This window comes from Myotis lucifugus, unplaced genomic scaffold (assembly GCF_000147115.1).
Source record: "Myotis lucifugus unplaced genomic scaffold, Myoluc2.0 scaffold_3, whole genome shotgun sequence".
NCBI lineage: Eukaryota > Metazoa > Chordata > Mammalia > Chiroptera > Vespertilionidae > Myotis > Myotis lucifugus.
Window position 1 is genome coordinate 18059738 of NW_005871051.1, and position 21229 is coordinate 18080966.

General features: G+C 54.3%; 1 protein-coding gene across 1 annotated transcript; it reads left to right on the forward strand.

The window, feature by feature from the left end:
• Positions 1-6: 6 nt before the first annotated feature.
• Positions 7-19052, forward strand: LOC102419655 (probable hydrolase PNKD). The gene is made up of 9 exons (XM_006082509.3): positions 7-60; positions 12774-12889; positions 13016-13128; positions 13736-13794; positions 14508-14600; positions 14938-15101; positions 15775-15861; positions 16864-16979; positions 17155-19052. The coding sequence occupies exons 1-9, from the start codon at positions 26-28 to the stop codon at positions 17326-17328; spliced, it is 957 nt and encodes a 318-aa protein (XP_006082571.1). The 5' UTR covers positions 7-25; the 3' UTR covers positions 17329-19052.
• The last annotated feature ends 2177 nt before the right edge of the window (positions 19053-21229 follow it).

Sequence of the window (21229 nt, forward strand, 5' to 3'; positions counted from 1 at the left end):
GCGGCGGGCCCTCGGCGGCCTGTTCATGGCGCGCAGCAAGCAGCTGCTCTTCCGAATTGGGTTAGTGCGGGCGCCCGGGATGCGGCGCTCGGGAAGGCGGGCTGGCGGGGACTGACCGGCAGCGGCCGCGGGAGGCTTGGGGGTCAGTGCGGGTGAGGGCTGGGGGATCCGGGTCCAGAGAAGAGCGGTGGGAGAGGCGGGCTGGAGAAACCACTGATCTGGGGGAAGAGAAGAAGTCGGTGGGTTGGACATTGGTATGGGCTGGTAACGGAGGGTTGGAGGGGCAGGCCAGGGTGGCCAGACATGGGGCGTGAGGGGGCATCTGGAGAAAAGAGACAGGTGAGGGCGGCGACAGGGAGCTGGAAAAGGAGGGTAGGTGCAGTATCCCGGGCCCAGAGGCCCGGCGGACAGGTGCAGGGTAGATGGGATGCCGCGTACCACCTAAGTGACATTTGAATACGCCAACTCCTTCCACGCGTCCCTGCCCCTCTCCCCATCACCCAGCTCCCCACCACACAACATCAGCTCTCCTGTCCCGAGCGAGTGTCCCACCCCTGTAGGTCAGTCCGCCCCCTTCCCCCTGTCCTGGCCTGTGTGGGAAGCCCCCGGCTCTGAAATCCCACCCTGCTTAACACGCTTGACTTGTTAAGGTTCACTGACCTCCAATGACTTTACTGTCCAGCCCCCTCCCTACCCTGTCCTCACTCCCTACCCTGTCCTCACTCCCTACCCTGTGCTCACTCGTCCATTCCCCCTACTTCTGCCCCTTCCTAGGCAGGCAAGAGTGGCTAACCAGCTCTGTTCTGCCCTGAGACACTGAGAGAAAGGGAAGGAACCCGAAGAAAAAGATTTCCTAGGGTCCCTACCCCCTTCCCACCACTAGCAGGGCCAGGGGGCAGGACCTCAAGTCCCAGTTTAAGGACAGTGATGTTGGGGATGGGAAATGTGGGAGCCCTTGCCACAGGCCAGTCTCAGGGGAGGACCCAAACTTGGGAATTTCCTGAGCTTAGAGAAGACATTGTACAATTCACTTCTCCTCCCCAGACCACCACAGATATCTCAGGTGCTTCAGCCCTAGGATTCTCCTCCTATCCGGTCTAAGAAATAGAGATATAAGGGCCTAGTGGGAGAAAACTGGAAAATATGGCGGGGCTGGGGGGAGTCTTGGGCCTTTTGGGGCACTCACATTTCTAATAGCCTAAACATTGGTCACGTTCTCGATAATGCACCCACCGAGTCACCATTGCTCTGCTAATAGGATTAACATAATGAGATAAATATTTAGATATTTTCATATTTGGGATTTAAAAAATTGTCTCCCCACAAAAATTTTGGAAATTTTACAATTATATTTGGGGAGGGATTTTTAAATCTACTTCTGATTTTCAAAATGGGTCATGTTGAAGTCATCATACAAACAGCCTGAGGAAGTAGAAAATAGAAGTTTCCACAAGGAACTGGAATTAGAAATCCTGAGATTAGAATTCCCAAACTGGCCTTCTCAGAATCCTGACAGTTCGAGTATTCCTCGAATTTTGGATCTGGGAGTTACCCAGTTGCCAAACTTGGGATTCTCAGAGAGTTTATTTGGAATTCAGTATTCCTAAGGGTTTCCTGTATCTGCATTTCAAGGTTGCCTTGGAATCCACTCCCCAAATTTGCAGAGCAGAAGGGCGTGCCTGGAGTCAGAGTTCCAGGTCCTGTCCCTCCCCGGTCTGGGAAACAATCGGTCCAGTCCCTGGAGGGAGAGGCTGCTGGCTGCTGGGAGGGGCAGAGGGTGTTAGCAGGAAACAGGCTGGGGAAATAGGCAGGTGTTGATGCTGTGGGGGTGCCTCCAGGAAGGATGGAGAGGGAGGGGTGGATGGAACAGGACATGATGGGGAGGGGCGGACAGAGAGGACCACAAATAGAAGAGTCTACTGGGGGCTGGAAAGCAGCAGTGGAAATACTAAGTAATGCCTGGGAGAAGAGAGATGGTTCATGTTATCACTAGTAACAATAATCACTGGTGTTAGACAATTTTATAAAGGGCTTTCCTCAAACACAACCACAGTTGTCTTGGGATGGGGATAACTGGGCACAGTAGAGGGTAGATTTGGGCAAACCCGAGGTAGACATTTGGGCTTCTGCAGGGTCTGGGAAACAGTGAGTATAGTAGTTAAGCACATAGCATGTGGGGTCAGGCAAATCTGCTTTTGAATCCTAGTTTTGTTGCTTAGTAACCATGTGACTTTGAACAAATAACTTAGCCTCCATGTGCCTCACTGGTTTGCATCTGTAAAATGGGCACAGTGATAGCGTTTACCTCCTGGGGCTTCTGTGAGGATCAAATGAAATTGTGCATATATGTGCACAGGGCCTGGCTCATCGTAAGCGCTCAGGAAATGTTAGCAATCGCTCATTCTGTAGCGTGGGGAATAGGTGGAGGGTACATGGTGCTAGGTAAGCTCCTTCTGGAACTTTTTACATGCTTCTACTCCAGGCTTCCAAGCCTGTTCTGCCAAACCACCCATCAGGCAATCCTGTGTCCCCTCATACAGTGGACCCCTCGCTGCCTGGGTCAGGATTGTGGGATCACAATGTGAGCACAATCTAGTGGCTGTTCTCAAGGAGCAGGGGAAAGAGCATGTGAACAGGAACCCAAACCGTGGCAGGAATCAGGGCATGATGAGTTCCCCAGGAGTGAGTGACAGGGTGTGCATGAGGAGGCTGGGATCAAGAGTGTGGGCTCTCCCAGGTGTGTCTCCTGCTTCATATCTCAGTTTCCCTTTTGTCCCTTTGCCTTCTCAGTGTTGTTGGGTAGGGAGGGTGGGCTGCAGAACCTGGCCCAGAGCAGAAAATCTGTCTGCAGAGTGGGGTTGAATGGGGAACAAGGCTGGGCCCGTGCAGGCCTGGGAATGTCTGCAGAGCTAAGTGGATGGCAGCCAGCCTTTGGGGCTGCACAGCCCATGCTCCCTCCATGACCAAACCCCCCTCTCCATTTCTAGGCACAGAGGATCTTTCTTTTAAAAAATGTTTTTATTGATTTTAGAGAGAGAGGCAGGTAAAGAGAGAGAAAGAGAAACATTGATGTGAGAGAGAAACATCGATCAGCTGCAGCCTCAGCATCCACAGCAGCCCCTCTGCTCTCCCCCTGTCCAGCTTCCCCTCTGCTCTCCCCTATCCGGCTTCCCCTCTGCTCTCCCCTATCCGGCTTCCCCTCTGCTGTTGGGTTAGTCTTCAAACCCTGGCTCTGAGCGGATGGCCCCTTCCCCAAGCCACACTGTCCTCAAAATGGAGTCCACACCCTCACCCAGGCCTTTGGGGCCCTCCGACACCCCCTCCAAATCTGCCCAATTCCATCATCTCTAGGCCATGAACTTTTCCAGACTTCTGTCTGAGAGCCTGTCAGATCTTCCTTCCTCTCTATGTTTCTACCTGTTGCAACCTCAAAGCTCACCTTCAAAATATGTCCATAATCTGAACACTTATCCCCACCTCCACTGCTTCCACCCTGGGCCAACCCACGGTCAGCCCTCGCCTGGCCTCGCTCCTTCAGCCGTTGTACCTCTAACCAGAATGAAACCGTTAAGATTTAGTTTAGGCCCTGACATTGTTAAATGTCTTTTAATGAATGAATAAGTGAACAGCTTGGCCCAGGTGCCATCTCCTCTGCCCAGCCTCCCCAAGTTCATCTCCGCCTCCAAGGAACCCGTCTTTGTCTTCCCTCTTAGGGTTTTCATCGCACGTTCTTGCTTTTCTTGCATTAGGTGTTCACAGGTCTGATACCCCCCTGGACTCCCACAGGCCTGGCCCAAGGGCAGGACTGGATCAAGAGGACCTGAGATTGTCGGGGGATAGAGCCAAAACAGACAGACCAAAATCAAAACCAAACAAAACCCCAGGGGCCTAGGCTGGGCAGTTGGCCTGGGGTGGTGGGCAAGGAGACAGAACTAGTTCAGGCCTCTCCGCCAGGACTGAGAAACCACAGAGAGGGCCCAGCAATGCCTGTGCCTCTGGTCCCCCTGAGAGTCCTCAGCAGCAGCTCCTCCTCCATCTGGGAAAGATGGGCGACGTCTGGAAAGGGCCTTGAAGTCCTCAGAAGACCATTCCCGGGATGGGCATGGAGACGGTAGACACAGGCCCCATGAACTCCGGGGCAGGCCTATGTTTTGACCACATGCAGGCACTGCCCTTCTCCTGGGCATAGGGAAGTACCCTCTGCCTGCCAGGCCTGCTGGAACTTCAGGAAATTCACCCTGTAGGGCCTAGTTAGCTGTCTCTTTCACTTCTTCAGTTTCCTCAGCTTTGACAACTCACAAAACATGGAGCTGCTCTCTTTGTCCCTCAGGAGCCTGGGAGCAGGCCCTGGCTGCGGCAGAACTCTGTGTCCTGGTGTCCGTGCCAGTGCCTCAGCCCTCAGCCATTCCTGGGTCGGCTTTCACAAAGAATGAAAGCCGACTGTGGCTAATCAGACACAAAGCCTTCACCACATGTCCTTGCTTATTCCTGTATTAGCTGTTCAAAGGTCTGGTTCCCCCCCTGGACTCCCACAGGCCTGGCCCAGGGAGCAGGACTGGGATTCGAATGAGGGAGAGCAGGGAAAAGCTAGAAGAAACAGACCAAGACCAAAACCAAACCCAACCCAGGGGCCTGGGGCCTGGGGCCTGAATCCCCAAATCCTCCCTGACCAGAGGCCTCACCAACTTAGCTTGCCTGTTGGGTCCTGGTGGAATCTGGGGCCCCACCAGGATTGGGGGTCATTTAGAGAGTTCCAGAGGGAGGGAGGGAGGGGTCAAAATAGGTGACCCTCAATAGGGGCTTTCCAGGTCATTCTGTTGAATGCAGAGCGCACCCCCCCCCCCCCATGCCATCTTGAGGCTGAGCCCAGGGCCTGGCTGGGACAGACACTTGAAAAGCCCTCAGGCCTGCCCAGCACAGGGAGACTGCCCTTGGGGAGGAGGGGAAGAAGAAGAACTTCTTTGTGTGCTCTCCACTGTGTGCAGAGGGAGGAGGTTAGGGGGGCGGGCTGTCTCACTGTCTCCAGCTGTCCCACCAGCCTCCCATGGGGGCTGGAGGTTCAGACTCAGATATCAGAGAAGCCACGCTCTGGTTCAGTGCGCCCGTGACCCCTCACTGGGGCAGCTGGTGCTGTGTCCGCAGCCCTAACCCCAGGGGAGGGCCCCTCGGGACAGCTGCAGGGCTCACCCCCGCCGGTGGCCCCCACCCCCTGCCCTGCTCTTGCGGAGTGGTTTCTCTGTTTCTCCCACTGGGTCCCAGAGGACCAATTAGAAAATATTCTTTCCTTTTTGGTGAGTGACTGTGGGTAGTTCCGGGCCCCAGAAATGTTGAGTGAGAATTTAAGAAGGGGGCCAAAAGAGGAAAAGACCAAAATCTTCGTTTTTAGCCGGCGCCCTGGATCATTCTAGAGCCCAGCTTTCTGCCCATGCCTGGGGACCCATGGCAGAGTCTGAATCCCACATCTGGCCCTGGGGTGTCAGGTCATCTTGTAGGTCACGGTGAGCTTGCTGGGCTCTGCTTCTTGCCTCGGCAGCAGAAGAAAGGAAGTGGTAGGGCCCATTCCATGGGGCAGTGACGTCCCAGTCACTTCCCAGTGGGGCCTTCATCTTTCACATTTTCCCATCTAGGGTCTTGTTCTTTTTTCCTAAATTGTCTTCTGCATCTGACTCACGGCACTCCCCAGAGAACCATCAACCCCGTCCTAAGTCCAGGACTGAGAAGCACAGGGCAGATTGGAAAGGGATTCTCCGCTTCAGGGGGTCTTACCCTGAGGCCCACAGGCTCTGACCCTCTGTCCTTGTGGCAAAATGCTGCCTGTGTAATGAGTTGGTCCTGGGAGATGATTCACAGTGTCCTGGGGTCTGTATCTCAAAGGGCCCAACCTAGTGTCCCAGGAGTCCCAGGGGCCAGATCCTGGGCTGCGTGTCTGGTCAGGGTGAAAGGTCATTTTCCTCAGCAAAGGCCCTCCAAGGAGCTAGGTCTGCCCCCAAATAGCTCCAGCCCACGCATCTCATCCCAGCCCCTGACTTGGGTCGGGGAGGATTTTAGCGGTTACGAATGCAGACTCCAGGGTCAGGCTGTGAGGTGATTCTCTGCCCCACCACCCACTGCTCTTCGGTCCCGAGCAAATCCCTCTTACCTCTCTGGGCTTCACTGTCCTCATCTGTGAAGTGGAGGAATAGTACCTGCCTCGGGGTTAGTTGGAGGATGATAGCAGATCATTGATAGGGCTGCTCACAAGGAAAGCTATGGAAAAGGTCACTGTTATTAAAGATGAGCCAGTGAGCTCCAGACAGGCAGCCTAACCTGGTGGGCAGAGCCAGGGCTGTGGGCTCAGAGCCAGGACTGTCTAGTACTCCTAGCTCCTCCACTTCAGGGACCCTGGGTCCAGACCCCAGGGCTGGGGAAGTTGGGATTTTGTGCCCCAATGACACAGTCCCATCCATGCCCTTGGGTCTAGGTGATCTGCTTAGCAGAACAGCCTGCTTGGCCAGTTGTGTGGGTGCGGAGGGGGAGAGGAGGGACTTGGAACCAGGTGGGTAAGAAGGGGAGGGGGAGAGCAGGGGCAGAGGTGGCTGTAGCTTAGGCCCCAGACACCCACACTGGGCTTCGCAGGGTCCACAACCTGGCATGAGGCCAGCTGCACGGGGTGCCGAGTGGACAGTCCATTTCAAGTGCCTGGTCGCTTTAATACCTGCTTGCCCAGCCCTCCCCACCTTCCTGGTCACTAACCATTTTGAGTGCCAGTTCTGTGCTGGGATGGGGCTGGGGCTGCAGGGGGCGCAGAGGAGCCAGGAGGAGCAGGCTGGGTCTCCAGCTGAGTCCACCTGCCCTCCGCATGGTCCTTACCAGGTGGTAAGGCCCTGCCTCTGAGGGGCTCCCTCCCCATGGAGGGGCGAGGCTGAGTGCTCCAGATGGAGGTGGGGAAGGAGGCTTTCTGCTGGGGCAATCAGGAGCGGCAGGGTTTGAGCTGGTCCCTGAAGGAAGCTTAGGATTCCAGTAAGTAGAGAAAGGCATGGAGGGTACTCCAGGCCAGAGACCTGCAGGAGGATGGTAGTGTTGAAATTTTAATGAGTTATTTCAGGTATTCAAAAAAATAGATAACAGTCTCTCCACTACCCAGCTCAAGAGATATTGCAGACCCTGTGAAGGCCTGTGCCCACCTCCTCCTGCCTCCGAGGGAGCCTGCATGCTGCTCTTCCCCTCAGCTGCCGTGATTCTTTACTGTGTACGTCTACATCCCAACCAATACAGGCGATGGTTGTGCACACTTTGGCATTGTTTTTGTTTTAATCCTCACCCAAGGATATTTTTTCCATTGATTTTTAGAGAGAGTAAAAGAGAGTTGGGGGAGAGAGAGAGAGAGAAAGAGAGAGAGAGAGAAAGAAAGAGAGAGAGAGAGACATCCATGTGAGACACTTGACTGGTTGCTTCCCGAATGCATCCCAACTGGGGCCCAAGGGTCAAACCTGCAACCAAGACACATGCCCTTGACTGGGAATCAAACCCACAACCCTTTGGTCTGCAGGCCAATGCTCTAACCACTGGGACACATGGGCCAAGGCTACATCCTTTGTTTTCCTGGCTGTGCAGTTCTCCATAATCTAATTATGTCACCACTCATTTATCCCTTGTGCTGTTGGTGGACATTTGGGGCTTTTTGCTTGTTTACTCTTGGGAGCACAGGGTCTTCCCTGGGCCACAGAGGGGAGGAGGCAAAGACTTGTTCCCATCCTAGTTCAGGCCTCACTGGGCGTCGGACACTCGCCTGTCAGCAGTGGGGAGCCACTGAAGGCTTTTGAGCAGGAGCGGGACTCCGTCAGCAACGGTGCTTTTTTGCCAGTGATTTGCAGTTTGGATTGAAGGTAGAGAGCTGTGTAAAGGAGGCTTGTACAAGGGCCCGCTCCTGGGTGAGCCCATGGGGTGAGGGGTAGATGGTAAACTTTTTCTTTTTAATTCTTTGTTGTTGAAAGTATCACATATTTCTGCTTTCCCCTCATTGACCTCTCCCAGCCTGCTCCCGCCTCCCAGCACAGGCCCTCACTCCCCTTGGTTATGCTGATACGCATGCACACAAGTCTTTGGTTGATCTCTTACCCGCTCCTTCCACCCTCCCCTGCCTTCCCTCTGAGGTTTGACGGTTTGTTCGATGCTTCTGTGTCGCTGGATCTATTTTTGCTCATCAGTTTATGTTGCTCATTATATTCCACAAATGAGTGAGATCGTGTGATACTTATCTTTCTCTGAGTGGCTTATTTCGCTTAGCATAACGCTCTCCAGGTCCATCCGTGCTGTTGGAATGGTAGGAGTTCTTTTAGAAGGTAAACTTGAGGGGAAATCTGTTTTGGTCGCATGTGTCAGGGGAGGGTTAAATCAGAGCTCACACTGTGAAACTGGGCAGATGACAGGGCCTTTCCCAGAAGGAGAGGCAGCAGGAGGAAGAGCTGACAAGCATGGTTTTGGACGCTGGTGATTGTGACACAGCCATTATGTAGAGATGGAAGAGGAGCCAGACCTGAGACTGGAGAGGCACGTGGAAGTCATTGTTAGGGAAGGACTGGGCTGGGAGCTTGGGGTGCGTGTCCCACGTGTTACTAGGTCCTCAGGCCCTCCATTCCCCTGCTTTGCACTGTGATCCAGACTTCAGGGCCACCCTGTCCCTCCCCCCTGCTTTCCTCCCCCACGGCCAGCGGGTCCGGCATCCATCTCCAGCTTTCTCGTCTCCTACACCCCCTCCAGTCCACTCAGCGACTCCGTTTCCCCTACCACCTTCCACTGCACCCCTACACAGCAGCCGCGTGAACCCTTAAAAAGGGAAGTCAGAGCACATGCTTCCCCACTTTAAAAGCCACCAGCAATTTTCCACCCCTTCTCTTGGGCCTGGCCCCTGCACACCTCTGCTCTGGCTCTCTCTGCCCCTCTGGCCCTGCCTCGGCCTGCTGGAAACTCCGAGGACACACCCCACTCCTGCCTGCCCAGGACCTCGGGCCACACCACCCAGGCTGTCGGCACTGCTGGCTCCCTCTCATCTGTCCATTCCCAGCTCAAAGGTTGCCCTTGGAGAAGAGGCCTTCCCTGACACCCTGTCCACAGTAAGACAGACCTCTTCCCTTCCATCACCAGCTATAGTTAACTGCTTGTTTGTTGATTGGTTTTCCGGTTTGGTCTGTTGGCCGCTCCACTCGCTATGCTGGCAGCAACCCAGCTGCCTGGTTCTCTGCTGCCTGTACCCTGTCTGGCATGTGCCATGAATATTTGCTGAAAAAGCAAATGAAAGAGAGGGGCCTCGTTTACTGCAGCTTCTTAATGCACAGCCCCTGTCCTCGTGGATCTTGACCTTCGTTGGGGGACAAAGCACATATGAGCATCCAGAAAGGGAAAGCAGGGGGCAATAAACAGCCCCTCCCAGGTGTGGACGCCTTCTGCTAGCAGATGTGAGGGGCGCCTAGCTGAATGTGGGTAGGAAACAACAGTTGCGCAACACTTTCCACTGCCCGGGCCCTGACTATTACCATTTGTTACCTTGTTTATGTCACTTAGTCCTCACACAGCACTGCAGGGTAAGGCCTGGTAGCATGCTAAGGATGAGGAGCCTGACCTGTGGGCAATGACTTGCCCAAGCTCTCAGGAGCAGGACTCCAAGCACGATGTGAGGTGGTGTCAGGGCCCAGAGGAAAGGGTGATTTTAAAAAATTATTTATTTACTAGAGGCCCGGTGCACGAAATTCATGCACTCGGGGGAGAGGGGGTCCCTCAGCCCGGATTGCGAGAGGGCGCAGGCCAGGCCGAGGGACCCCACCAATGCATGATCGGGGCCGGGGTGGGATGCGAGAGGTTGGCCACGGGAGGGCTCCAGGGCATATCTGGCCCATCTCGCTCAGTCCGGATTGGTCGGACCACAGCAGCAAGCTCACCTACCAGTTGGAGTGTCTGCCCTCTGGTGGTCAGTGCACGTCATAGTGACTGGTCAACTGGTCGACTGTCTGCCCCCTGGTGGGCAGTGCACATCATAGTGGCTGGTCGACCAGTCGATTGTCTGCCCCCTGCTGGTCACGCTTTGATTGGTTGAATGGACGACAGGACGACCAGACACTTAGCATATTAGGCTTTTATTATATAGGATGATTAATTTTTAACTTTTCATTTTGAAATTATTTCAGACTTGCAAAAATAGTACACAGTATCCCCACATGCCCCTCACCCACCTCCCTTGAATGTTAACTTCTTTCATAACCACAATACTGTTATCAAAAACTAAGAAATTAACATCAATATAAATTACTAACTACTCTCCAGACCTTATTGAAATGTCACCTATTGTCCCACTAATGTTCTTTTTCTGGTCTAGAATCTAATCCAGGATAATTAGGTTGTTCCACCAATTCCCTCAGGTTGGGCATCTCCTTGCCAGCTCTTTGTCATCACTGACACACCCACGAGAATCCGCAGCTCCCACAGCTCCCTCCCTCCCTCCCTCCCTCGGGGCTTCTGCACTTCCTCCTGTCCGGTTCTTGGAGAGCTTTCCCCAGATTCTCACTCGACCTGCTCCCTTCTTCTTGGAAAGTCAGCTCCAGAGAGGCCTTCCTTGACTCCAGTATCTAAAACAGCTCCTCCTTGCCCTAACCCAGGGGTCCTCAAACTTTTTAAACAGGGGGCCAGTTCACTGTCCCTCAGACCGTTGGAGGGCTGGACTATAGTTTAAAAAAAACTATGAACAAATTCCTATGCACACAGTGGATGAAGCAGGGGGTCCCGTGGGGGTGAGGCCGACGGAGTCCTAACGAAGCATGCCCGACTCCGGAGACCAGGTTCAGTGACACAGATCCAAGTTTGTTGTGTGAGTGCAGCAACATATATAACATTCCAGACCAATCAGAAGTTTACAACATCCATAGGGCAACCAATAGTAGGAAAGATCAGGGTACTATGTAGGGGCTGTAGGGGGTCAGCTCAGGCAGGCGATGCCACTTCCTGGTGTGCCGAGGAAGCTTGTGCAGGCGGAGTGTGCTCACGCCATTGCATCTGCCACAGCACTGAGATAAATCTCCTGAGCTCTTCCTACAAGTGGAGGCAAAAACACTCGGCGGGCCGGATAAATGTTTTCGGCGGGCCGCATGTGGCCTGCGGGCCGTAGTTTGAGGACCCCTGCCCTAACCGGTTTGGCTCAGTGGATAGAGCATCAGCCTGCGGACTCAAGGGTCCCAGATTTGATTCCGGTCAAGGGCATGTATCTCGGTTGCGGGCACATCCCCAGTAGGGGGTGTGCAAGAGGCAGCTGATCGATGTTTCTCTCTCATCGATGTTTCTAACTCTCTATCCCTCTCCCTTCCTCTCTGTAAAAAACCAATAAAATATATTTTTAAAAATAAAGAAATAAAATAGCTCCTCCTCTGTCCTTTAACTCCCATGTGGAATCACTGGAACTACATAATTCACATTTCTCAACTTGTATAGGGATATGTATTTCGTTCTGACCAGACCACTGGAACGCTGCACAAAACTAACTCAACTGTTTTTATTTCACCTCTTGACACACCACGTTCTACCCTCACACTCTACCTTCAGCTCATGGAAGAGCGAGGAAGGACCGATGAGAAGAAGAGGACAGATCGGTGACCCCCTTTCCCTTTCCTTCTGTAGCATCATTTGCAGCTTAGTTGGTTGAATCATACAGAACGTAACTTGCGTAAGGAAGGATGTGGTAGGGTTCCTTGGTCATTTGTGTTTCTTAGAACCCCACTGCTTTCTTTATACCTTTGAAGCAGATTCTGGTTTGAACTGAAGGTGTGGCCCCTCAGGCCAGTCAGTGCCCCCCTCACTCAATTGTAGATGGAAACTCACCTTGTATCACTTTGAGCCTGGTTGCATTCCCACACATAGTAGGTCTGCCAGAATTCTGTGCTCATGGGGCATTGCAAACACGGTATGTGTATGGGGCAGCAAGGAACAGAGCATACATGTGTTGTGTGTATCACCTATGCTTGTGTGCATGTTCTGTTGTCCCATCAGACTTCACACAAGGTCAAAGGTAAAATCATTATGGATTTCAAGATGAGAACAGCAGAGCATCAAACCCAGCAGGGGCCACACACCGCGAAGCTGGCCCTGCGTGCTGCCTTCTGTGTTTGTAGGGCTCTGTCACTTACAAGTTCCACGTCCTTTCTGCAGCCTTTTCACTGTGTTGCCTGGGATGGCCTGGCAGGGTGGCCAGAAGAGGGAGGAAGTGTGGTCAGCCCATCCAACCTCACCTCTCACTGCTTCCTCCACCCAACAGCCAAACAGAACTTTCTAGTTTCCCTCAACAAGCCCTGCTGTCTGCTAGTATAGTTTCCTCTACCCCAGTGGTTCTCCAAGCTGTGGTCCCTGGGCCAGCAGCGTTCCCATCACCTGAGGTTATTGGAGAAATGCCAGTTCCCAGGCTCCTTTTTCAGGTGGTTCAGCATTCCCTGGCACCATTGTGATGCATCCTGCTCTTCCTGAAATATATTTCTCACCTATTTCAGCTTCCTAACTCCTCCACCCCTTTCACTGAAAAAACTCACACTCCAGGAGTCTGTCTGAGTTCTTCACCTCCCCCTGATGGGCTGCAAGCAGGGTGTGTCTGTCTTGCTCTCCATCTTGTCCTGAGTACTGAGCAGGGCAAAGAGTAGGCACACAATAAGTGATGATGGCGTTGCATTGACTCAGGGGTGGCCAGTGGAGGGGAGACATGGGGCCCGAGCCGCACGGAAGGTCGGGGGTGCGGGGCTGAGCACAGACATCCTGCCCTGCAGGTACAGCCTGTACACCCGCACCTGGCTTGGGTACCTCTTCTACCGACAGCAGCTGCGCAGGGCTCGGAATCGCTACCCCAAAGGCCACTCCAGAACCCAGCCCCGCCTCTTCAACGGTGAGCTCTGGTGGCCCTGGGCCAGTGTCGCCCCCAGCTATGCCCACTACCCTCCCTGCCTACTCCCTGTCACATACCCTGGGCTCCCTGCTTGTCACCTCACCCACAACCCACTTCTGTCCCCAGGAGTGAAGGTGCTTCCCATCCCCGTCCTCTCGGACAATTACAGCTACCTCATCATCGACACCCAGGCCCGGCTGGCTGTGGCTGTGGACCCTTCAGACCCTCAGGCTGTGCAGGTGAGGGGCAGGGGTCCCTGGGGTCACCTTGGGGACTAGAGAAGGGCTGATCCTGGTCCCTCTGCCAATGGGATGTGCCCCCTCCACGTGCGCTCACACACAGAAACCCCCACAGCCACAGCCTGGGGCAGGGTGAGTGGGTGTCCAGGGCTTAACTGGAGGAAGGGGGGAGGGCAGCAGCGAGGGAACCAGACCCCAAGAGAGCAATGCTGACGCAGGACTGTGGGTCTCTCATTCTCTGTGGCTCTCTTTCTGGCCCTCTTCTCTCCTCACCTCTATCTGCCAGTATCCGGGACTCTCCATCTTCCCCTCCCGTTTCTTATTCCTGTGTGCTTATGTCTCTCCTCCCCTCCCTTACCCTCCCTCTCCTCACCACTTCTGTGTGTTCATGCTGGGTCTCAGCTACCACCTCCCCTGCCCCAGCCCTTTCCTCCCACCCCCTTCTCTTTCTCTAGCTCTACCCTCTCTCTCATCCCTCCCTCTCCCTCACCCCTCCCTCCTCCCTTTTCCTCTCCTTTCCACCCAGCACCCACGCCCCTATCTCTCTCTGCCTGGAGCCTCCCTCTGTGCCCTGTTCCTCAGTCTCAGTAACTTCTCTCTCCTCCAGGCTTCCATTGAAAAGGAAGGTGTGACCTTGGTTGCCATTCTCTGTACCCACAAACACTGGTAAGGAGCTGGGTGGGGGTCCAGCTACACTTGCTCTTCCCTAGCTGACTCTTACCTGGCTCATCTTGCTAGGTCTGAGCTCCATAAGGTCAGGCTGGGCTGGGGGTCAGGAAGTCAGGATGGGGGCTACCACACCTCATGAAGTACCGGGGCCCTAGCAGAGAGGGAGGGCAGTGGGCCTCCTACTGCTCCACTTATCAGGCTCCTGAAGCCCCAGAGGAGGGCAGGGCAGACACTTATCTCTCGTTCCATGTTCCATGGGCACTTCTTACATGCCTGCTGTGCCCTGGGCATGGACAGACCTTGTGATCTCTTCTCTCAAGATTATAGTGCAACAGGGGAGACAGCCATGCATGAAAGTGTACAACAATGACAACAGTGGCAGTTGGCACAGGGTATAGAGGGTGGTGGGCACCAGGTGGGGCATAATCAGATCCACTTGGAAGAATTAGAAGCTGGTGACCCAGGAGCTGAAAGAGTCCAGAAAGATCAGTTGACATTGGCCGGTGATGGGGGCTGGCAGGGTGTGTGGGGGGTGACATTCTGGGAAGGGAAACAACTTAAACAAAGGCCCGGAGGTATGGACAGCTCGGCTCAGTCCAGCAGCCAGGAACATCCAGGGCTCACAGGACCGGAGATGCCATGGGAAGAGGAGGCGAGGAGGCCTAGTGCAGTTGTCCCTCAAAGCCCTCCCTGTCCCTGCTGTCCTACAGGGACCACAGTGGAGGGAACCGTGACCTCAGCCGGCGGCACCAGGACTGTCGGGTGTACGGGAGCCCTCAGGACGGCATCCCCTACCTCACCCAGTAAGTCCCTGACCCAGGGGTGGGATGGCACTTCCATGGGCCCATCCCCCAACTTTCAGTCAAGTATTTTGCGGATGCCTTTCCTGGCCTTTAGAGAGCAGATCACAGCCCATTTGAAGACTGGCACTGCCCACCCCCCAACTGATCCAGCCATGATCCCCAAAGCAGGAAGCGGGGAGGGTTTGGATCTGAAGTTCTAGGCACTGGGGGTGCCTTCTCTTTCTGGTGTGGAAGCCCCGACTCTTGCAAATCACCTGGCCCATTGAGCCTCGGGTAGGGCAGGACCAGGTTGGCATAAGCTCCAGTACCTTCTCTCCCCTGTTGCCTTGCTCCTCAGTCCCCTGTGTCATCAAGATGTGGTGAGCGTGGGACGGCTTCAGATCCGGGCTCTAGCCACCCCTGGCCACACACAAGGCCATCTGGTCTACTTGCTGGATGGGGAGCCCTACAAGGGTCCTTCCTGCCTCTTTTCAGGGGACCTGCTCTTCCTCTCTGGCTGTGGTGAGTTCCCCCAAAGGAAAGAGGGAGGATGAGGGGTAGCAGGGAGGGAAGAGGCCAGGGCAGGGGCCCAAGGACAGCCTCAATGCCATGCAATGCAGTAAAGCACTGTCTTTGCACAGATGTTGCCTTGGCAGTTACTCTGATTTGGGGAAACCAATACCTATGTTACCTGAATTTCTTTTATATTCTCATGACTTCCCTGTGGGACTGGATAGAATGAGACAATGCCTGTAACTGAGTACAGGGCATTTGTTTCCACTGGGTGGAGCCTGGTTCTCTGATACAGTGACTCGGGGACTAAGTTGCAAAAACTTGAGAACCTCTGAGCAAGAGGACGATGGGGATCATAAGGCCCAGGCTGTATAGAGTCCCAAAAGGCAGCACTAGCAAAGAAGGAAGTGCTCCGTGGAAAGGAGCAACCTGACAGGGCCATGCTTGGGGTTGTTAGGACCCAGCCTGAAGCCTGGCACCCCCTCTCCACCTGCATGTCAGTATGTGCAATGGAGGCCTTCAGGAGGGCTTGGCTGGGGGTGAATAGATGGGCCCAACTCCCTGGTGCGTGGTTGAGGGCTGGTGGCTCGAGGTGCACAAGCTGGTCCCTGCCCCACTTCACGTTCCTTATATCATACTGTGTTATCCTTGTGTTTTATAACACACCCCCTGACCCCACCAGGACGGACCTTTGAGGGCACTGCAGAGACCATGCTGAGCTCGCTGGACACTGTGCTGGGGCTGGAAGACGACACTCTGCTGTGGCCTGGTGAGGTGCCCCCTTCCCCAACCCTTCCTCCTCCTAGAGTCCCCCAGACCCAGTTCCTGTCCCAGAGGTGACACAGCTCCACCTCTGGTGGCTCTGGGAGTCCACTGTAGCCGGGGCCACAGCTCCCTTCTTGTTGGAGCACTGGCTCTGTAATGCCTCTGCTTAGCCAGAGCTGTGGATGAAAAATCACCGTCACTCATCAGGGGAGGAGTCAGTAAATCCAGTCTGCGTGTATCCATTGTCTGCATCCATATCCACACATTGTATGTCCAGCCATCTGTGTATATGTATGTACATTGCATGTCTATACAGACATATGTGTGTACAGTTTCTTTCTTTTTTTAAAAATATATTTTGATTGATTTCAGAGCGGAAGGGAGAGGGAGAGATAGAAACATCAATGCTGAGAGAGAATCATCAATCAGCTCCTTCCCGCATGCCCCCACCAGGGACCGAGCCCGAAATCCGGGCATGTGCCCTGACCGGGAATCAAACCATGACCTCCTAGTTCATGGGTCAAAGCTCAAACACTGAGCCACACTTGCCTGCACAAGTCTACAGTTTCTAAAACACATGAACCAACATCTCAGTTAATCCTCAGAATATCTCATTTCATCCACTCACTCATACTTTCTTGAGCACCTAGCATGTGCCAGGCTCTGTTCTAGGCACTGGAGACACACCCTTTTCTAGTGGCATTATTTTCTCCACCTGCCAAAGAACACTGTGGCCCAGAGAGGTGCCATGACTTGACTGAGGTTGCAAAGGTGGGCAGGGGCAGAGGCAGACTCGGGCTAGAACACGGCCTCCTGGCTGCAGATCTGGTGGATTCCCCTGAATTGCTTCTGCCTCTTCACACATGGCTGACTTGTGCCCACCTTTCCTGGGCAGTGCTGCCCCTCCTCCTGGGTGTCAGTACCATAGGCCTGGGGGCAGGGAGGACTTTTCCTGATCACACACCAATCTCTCTCTGCCCCGCCTCTGGCCCATGGGGGTCCCTAGGTCATGAGTACGCGGAGGAGAACCTGGGCTTTGCTGGTGTGGTGGAGCCTGAGAACCTGGCCCGGGAGAGGAAGATGCAGTGGGTGCAGAGGCAGCGGATGGAGCGCAAGAGCACGGTGAGGGGCCGTGAGGGCACTCCCCGGAGGGAACCCTTCCTGCTGAGCCCGTTTGCTTCCAGGGCATTCCAGTGAGAACTCCTGGACCCAGGACGGGGCAGGGGGCGGGAGGCTTCCCTTGTTGGGTACGGTGTCCAGATTCTCCCCACCAAAGCCAGGTGCTCTGGTCCCGCAGTGCCCGTCCACCCTGGGAGAGGAGCGCTCCTACAACCCGTTCCTGAGGACCCACTGCCTGGTGCTGCAGGAGACTGTGGGGCCAGGGCCGGGCCCCGCTGAGGACGATGGCTGCTCCCGGGCCCAGCTCCTGGAGAAGCTCCGCCGGCTGAAGGACCTGCACAAGAGCAAGTGATGTCCCCCAGCCCCCCCAGCCCACCCGCATGGTGGGGAGGCCGCCCATCGCCCACACAAACCACCCTCATTGCTACCAACACCACCTCCGTCAGTGCCACGGTGGCATCATTCCCCGACACTGGTCATGGAGAGAGGAGGGACAAGGCGGAGAGACCTTGAGGCCCAGGGAAGGGACTGCTCCAAGGCTTGGAGACTCCATGGGGTGAGGCTGGGCTGTCAAGCCTAACAGGAAAGGAGGGGCCCTGGGGCATCTCCAGACCTAACTGTGAGGGTTCCTGCGCTGGCAGTGAGCACCTGGAGGCTGCGATGAGCCCCTCTCTCAGGAGGCAGCGCTCTCGCTGTAGCCACTAAGCCCAGGCCACAGGAGCCGTGAACAGGTTGAGTGCGTTGTCCCCCTTCCCTCATTCAGGGTTGGGAAACTCAGTCTCCCCAAGCGGGCTCTGGTTTACTGAGACACCGCCCCTCCTCCCCCAGCCTCCCCACCCTGCCCCATCCCACCCTGACCCCACAAAGGCATTTTTCAACTGAGCCATTTCTGAGAAAGATGAAAGGGCTGAGAGTCTGGCTGTCTGTCCAGTCTCAGCCTCAGTGGCTTCCCTACAGCCTGGAAGAGGGAGGGTCCTGGTTGCCAAGGAAACCTTGACTTCAGGCTCAGGAGACACCTGAGGGTGCTGGATTGCAGCCCAACAATCTTGTAGGTCACACGGGCTCCCTGCACAGCTGGCCTGGTCCTGCCCGCTGGCCTCTGCCCCTACCCTGGGCCAACAGGCCCCTCCCTTCCAGGGGAGAGAGAGCCATCGTCCGCCATGGCCACTGCAGTTTTCTCATTATGGCCCTTATTCTTAGGAACTTCTGCCTCCTCTAACTTCTGCTTTATCCTCAGCCCCTTTCCTCTTTTCGTTATTAACGACATTCATCTGGCCCCTTGCAGTTTGCCAAGAACATTCTGTGACATTTCTCATTTGGTCCTTGGCCCCATCCTGGCTGGGGGAGGGGTCTGTGAGGCAGAGTTCAGAAATGGAAACCTGGGAGCAGAGGCCTCTCAAGGGAGTGCAGCTTCCAGGACCCCAGGCCTGGGCCCTGCCCTCTGCTCAGCCCTCCCTCAGCTCAGCGTCTCCTTTGGTCTTGGGTCCAGGTCCCTTTGGGGCCTCATGAGGAACCCTATGGTCCTCAAGCAGGCGAACCGGGGTCAGCCAGGGGCCTTGTCTTCCTTCCTCAGGCTCTGCTCACCTCTGGCGAGCATCCAAGATGCCCCCTGCCCTCAGTTTCTCCTCATCATCCGGCCTCTGCCTCCCTCTCTAGCCACAGCCTCTAGTACCAACTCTAGCAATACTATCAGAATAGAGTTCCCCGCACCCCAAGATATGCAGTTTCCTGCCTCTGTGCCTTCGCTCATGCTGTTTCTTGAGACTGGAATGCCTTTCCCTGCTCCTCCTGCCTTGTCTGCCTGGCAAACACCTGTTCATCCTTCACAATCCCCCTCAATGGCCCCCTCCTCCAGGAAGACAACCCCTTCTCCCCACCCCCCACCCCCAGGCTACCTCTGCTCTTTGTAAATGCTTCTCTGTGGCACTTATCACTCTGTATTACTTGTTTACACGTTTGTCTCCCCTTCCAGACTGTGAACCCTTCAGGGCATGGACTGTATCTTATGCATCTCTGTATTTCTGCGCCTAGCACGGTGCCTGGCACACAGTGGGCGCTCAATAAATGTTAAATGAATGAATGATTTAAGAGAAGCTTGATCACTCAGTGGGCTTGTCTTTATTGCTGGTTTTGTTCTGTCTGGGTTACAGGTCCACCAGCTTGGAGTTACTGTACTTCAAGAGCTTTGTCCAGAAACAATGCCATGAATATACCCTCCTATGGCTCGTGTGCATCTGTTCAGGGCTTACAACTCATTTACCTCTGTGTTTTCTGAAGCTTGAGATGCACAGGTGTGCCTGGCTACAGGGAGATGGTTTTACGTGGTCACAGCACAGCAGTGGAAACACTTCAAGGGCAAGGCCTTGGCCTCTCTCTAATGCCTCTCTAACTAAGGGCCAGATGCCACTATCTGGAGATAAATTTTAACAGCGTTTTGTTTTCATTGTATTTACCTTCGGGGTTAATATTTTTGACAAGTGACACCACTTTTCAATTCAGGACAGTAATTAAAGATATTTATTGAAATAGGAAAATAAGAAGCAAAGGTGACACTTGGCTATGGCAGAATTTTTTTTTAATATTTTTTTATTGATTTTAGAGAGGAAGGGAGAGGGAAAGAGCGATAGAAACATCAATGATGAGAGAGAATCATTGATTGGCTGCCCCCTGCACACCCCCTACTGGGGATTGAGCCCATAACCCGGGCATGTGCCCTTGACCAGAATTGAACCCAGGACACTTCAGTCCTCAGGCTAACGCTCTATCCACTGAGACAAACCAGCTAGGGCTATGGCAAAATTCTCGAAGGTGGCGCTGGCACTGGCTTAGCTCCACATTTCCCTGGGGCCAGCTCAAGGCATAGTTTTCCCATCCCTGGCCATACCTCTGCCTTCCCTCTGAGGTGCTCCTCTTCACCCCAAGTTGGGGAGTGTGGCACTGGCCCAGGATGTCCTGGATCAGGGCTGCACCTGGGGTGGGGGTGGAGAAAGGGGCCTGGTCCTCACCTTCCTGAAGAAAGGCAGTTGTCTGTGTCTCTGTGTCACTGCTGTCTTGAACGGGCCAGCCCCAGGGCCAGGTCACTCCGGGTACCCAGCTTCAAGGGGTCCTTGGTGATGGTTCTCTAATGCTGGTGACACATCTTCCCAGGGCCTTGGGTCATCCTCCCACAAATGCATCTGTCCTGAATGATGACACATGCTTCTCCCAGAGCTGGAACTGACTGGTAGCAACCAGGCCACTTGTTCCTTGCTTATAGGACAGCAGGTGTCACTGGGCTTTGAGACCTGAGTTCTAATCCCAGCTCTGTCACTCAACATCCAAGTGGCCTTAGATAAGTCACTTCGCTGACCTCAGTTTCCAATGGAGATGACAAGCATGAGTGAGTCAGAACCTTTTCAAGGACAAATGACAAATACTTAGCAGAAAGGAGCGTAGACCAAAAGGGAAATTTATCAGCTCATGAAATGGAGAAGAATAGGATTATGTCATGGTAAGTTCAGGCATGAATATGAACAGTATCATCACCATTCAGATCTGCTTTCTTCTGTATTGGTATGGTTCTCTGTCAGGCTTTCTCCCTGCAGCAGCAAGATATCTCTAGAAGTTCCAGGCTACTAGTTCATACCATTTAGCAGAACCTTGGGGTCATGTGACCAACCCTGAACCAACCATAGGGATAAGGTATCTGGACCTCTCTGACTGGCCAAATAGGTCACATGACTATACCTGGAAGGGCAGTGTCATACCCAACTGAAACACTGTGCATTGAGAGCAGGGAAAGAGTCCCCCAAAGGACCAGGAGGTCTGATACCAGAAGTGATGCAAAGCAGCAAAGTCATAACCCTTCACTAACAATTCCACTTACTATTAGGAGAGTCTGATGAGAAAAGGCATATGAAGTCACCTTGGAAAATTCTATATCAGATTTTTGATGCTATAATCCTATCTAATAAAGAGAGAATATGCTAATTGACTGCCCCGCCTCAAAGATGGTGGTACCCACAGCCACAAGATTGTGGTATTCAGCCCCACATGCCTACCTCTGGAGTTCCCCAGTTTCCTCAGCCCCCCAGCCACCCAGGGCCGCCTGAGGCTCAGGTAACCAGGGCCAACCGAGGCTTGCGCTGCTGGCAGTGGCAGCAGCAGAGGTGTGATGGGGCATCTCCTTCCCCTGATCGCTGGGTCGCCTCCTGCCCCTGAGGGCTCCCGGACTGTGAGAGGGAGCAGGCAGGGCTGAGGGTCCCCCCCCCTCC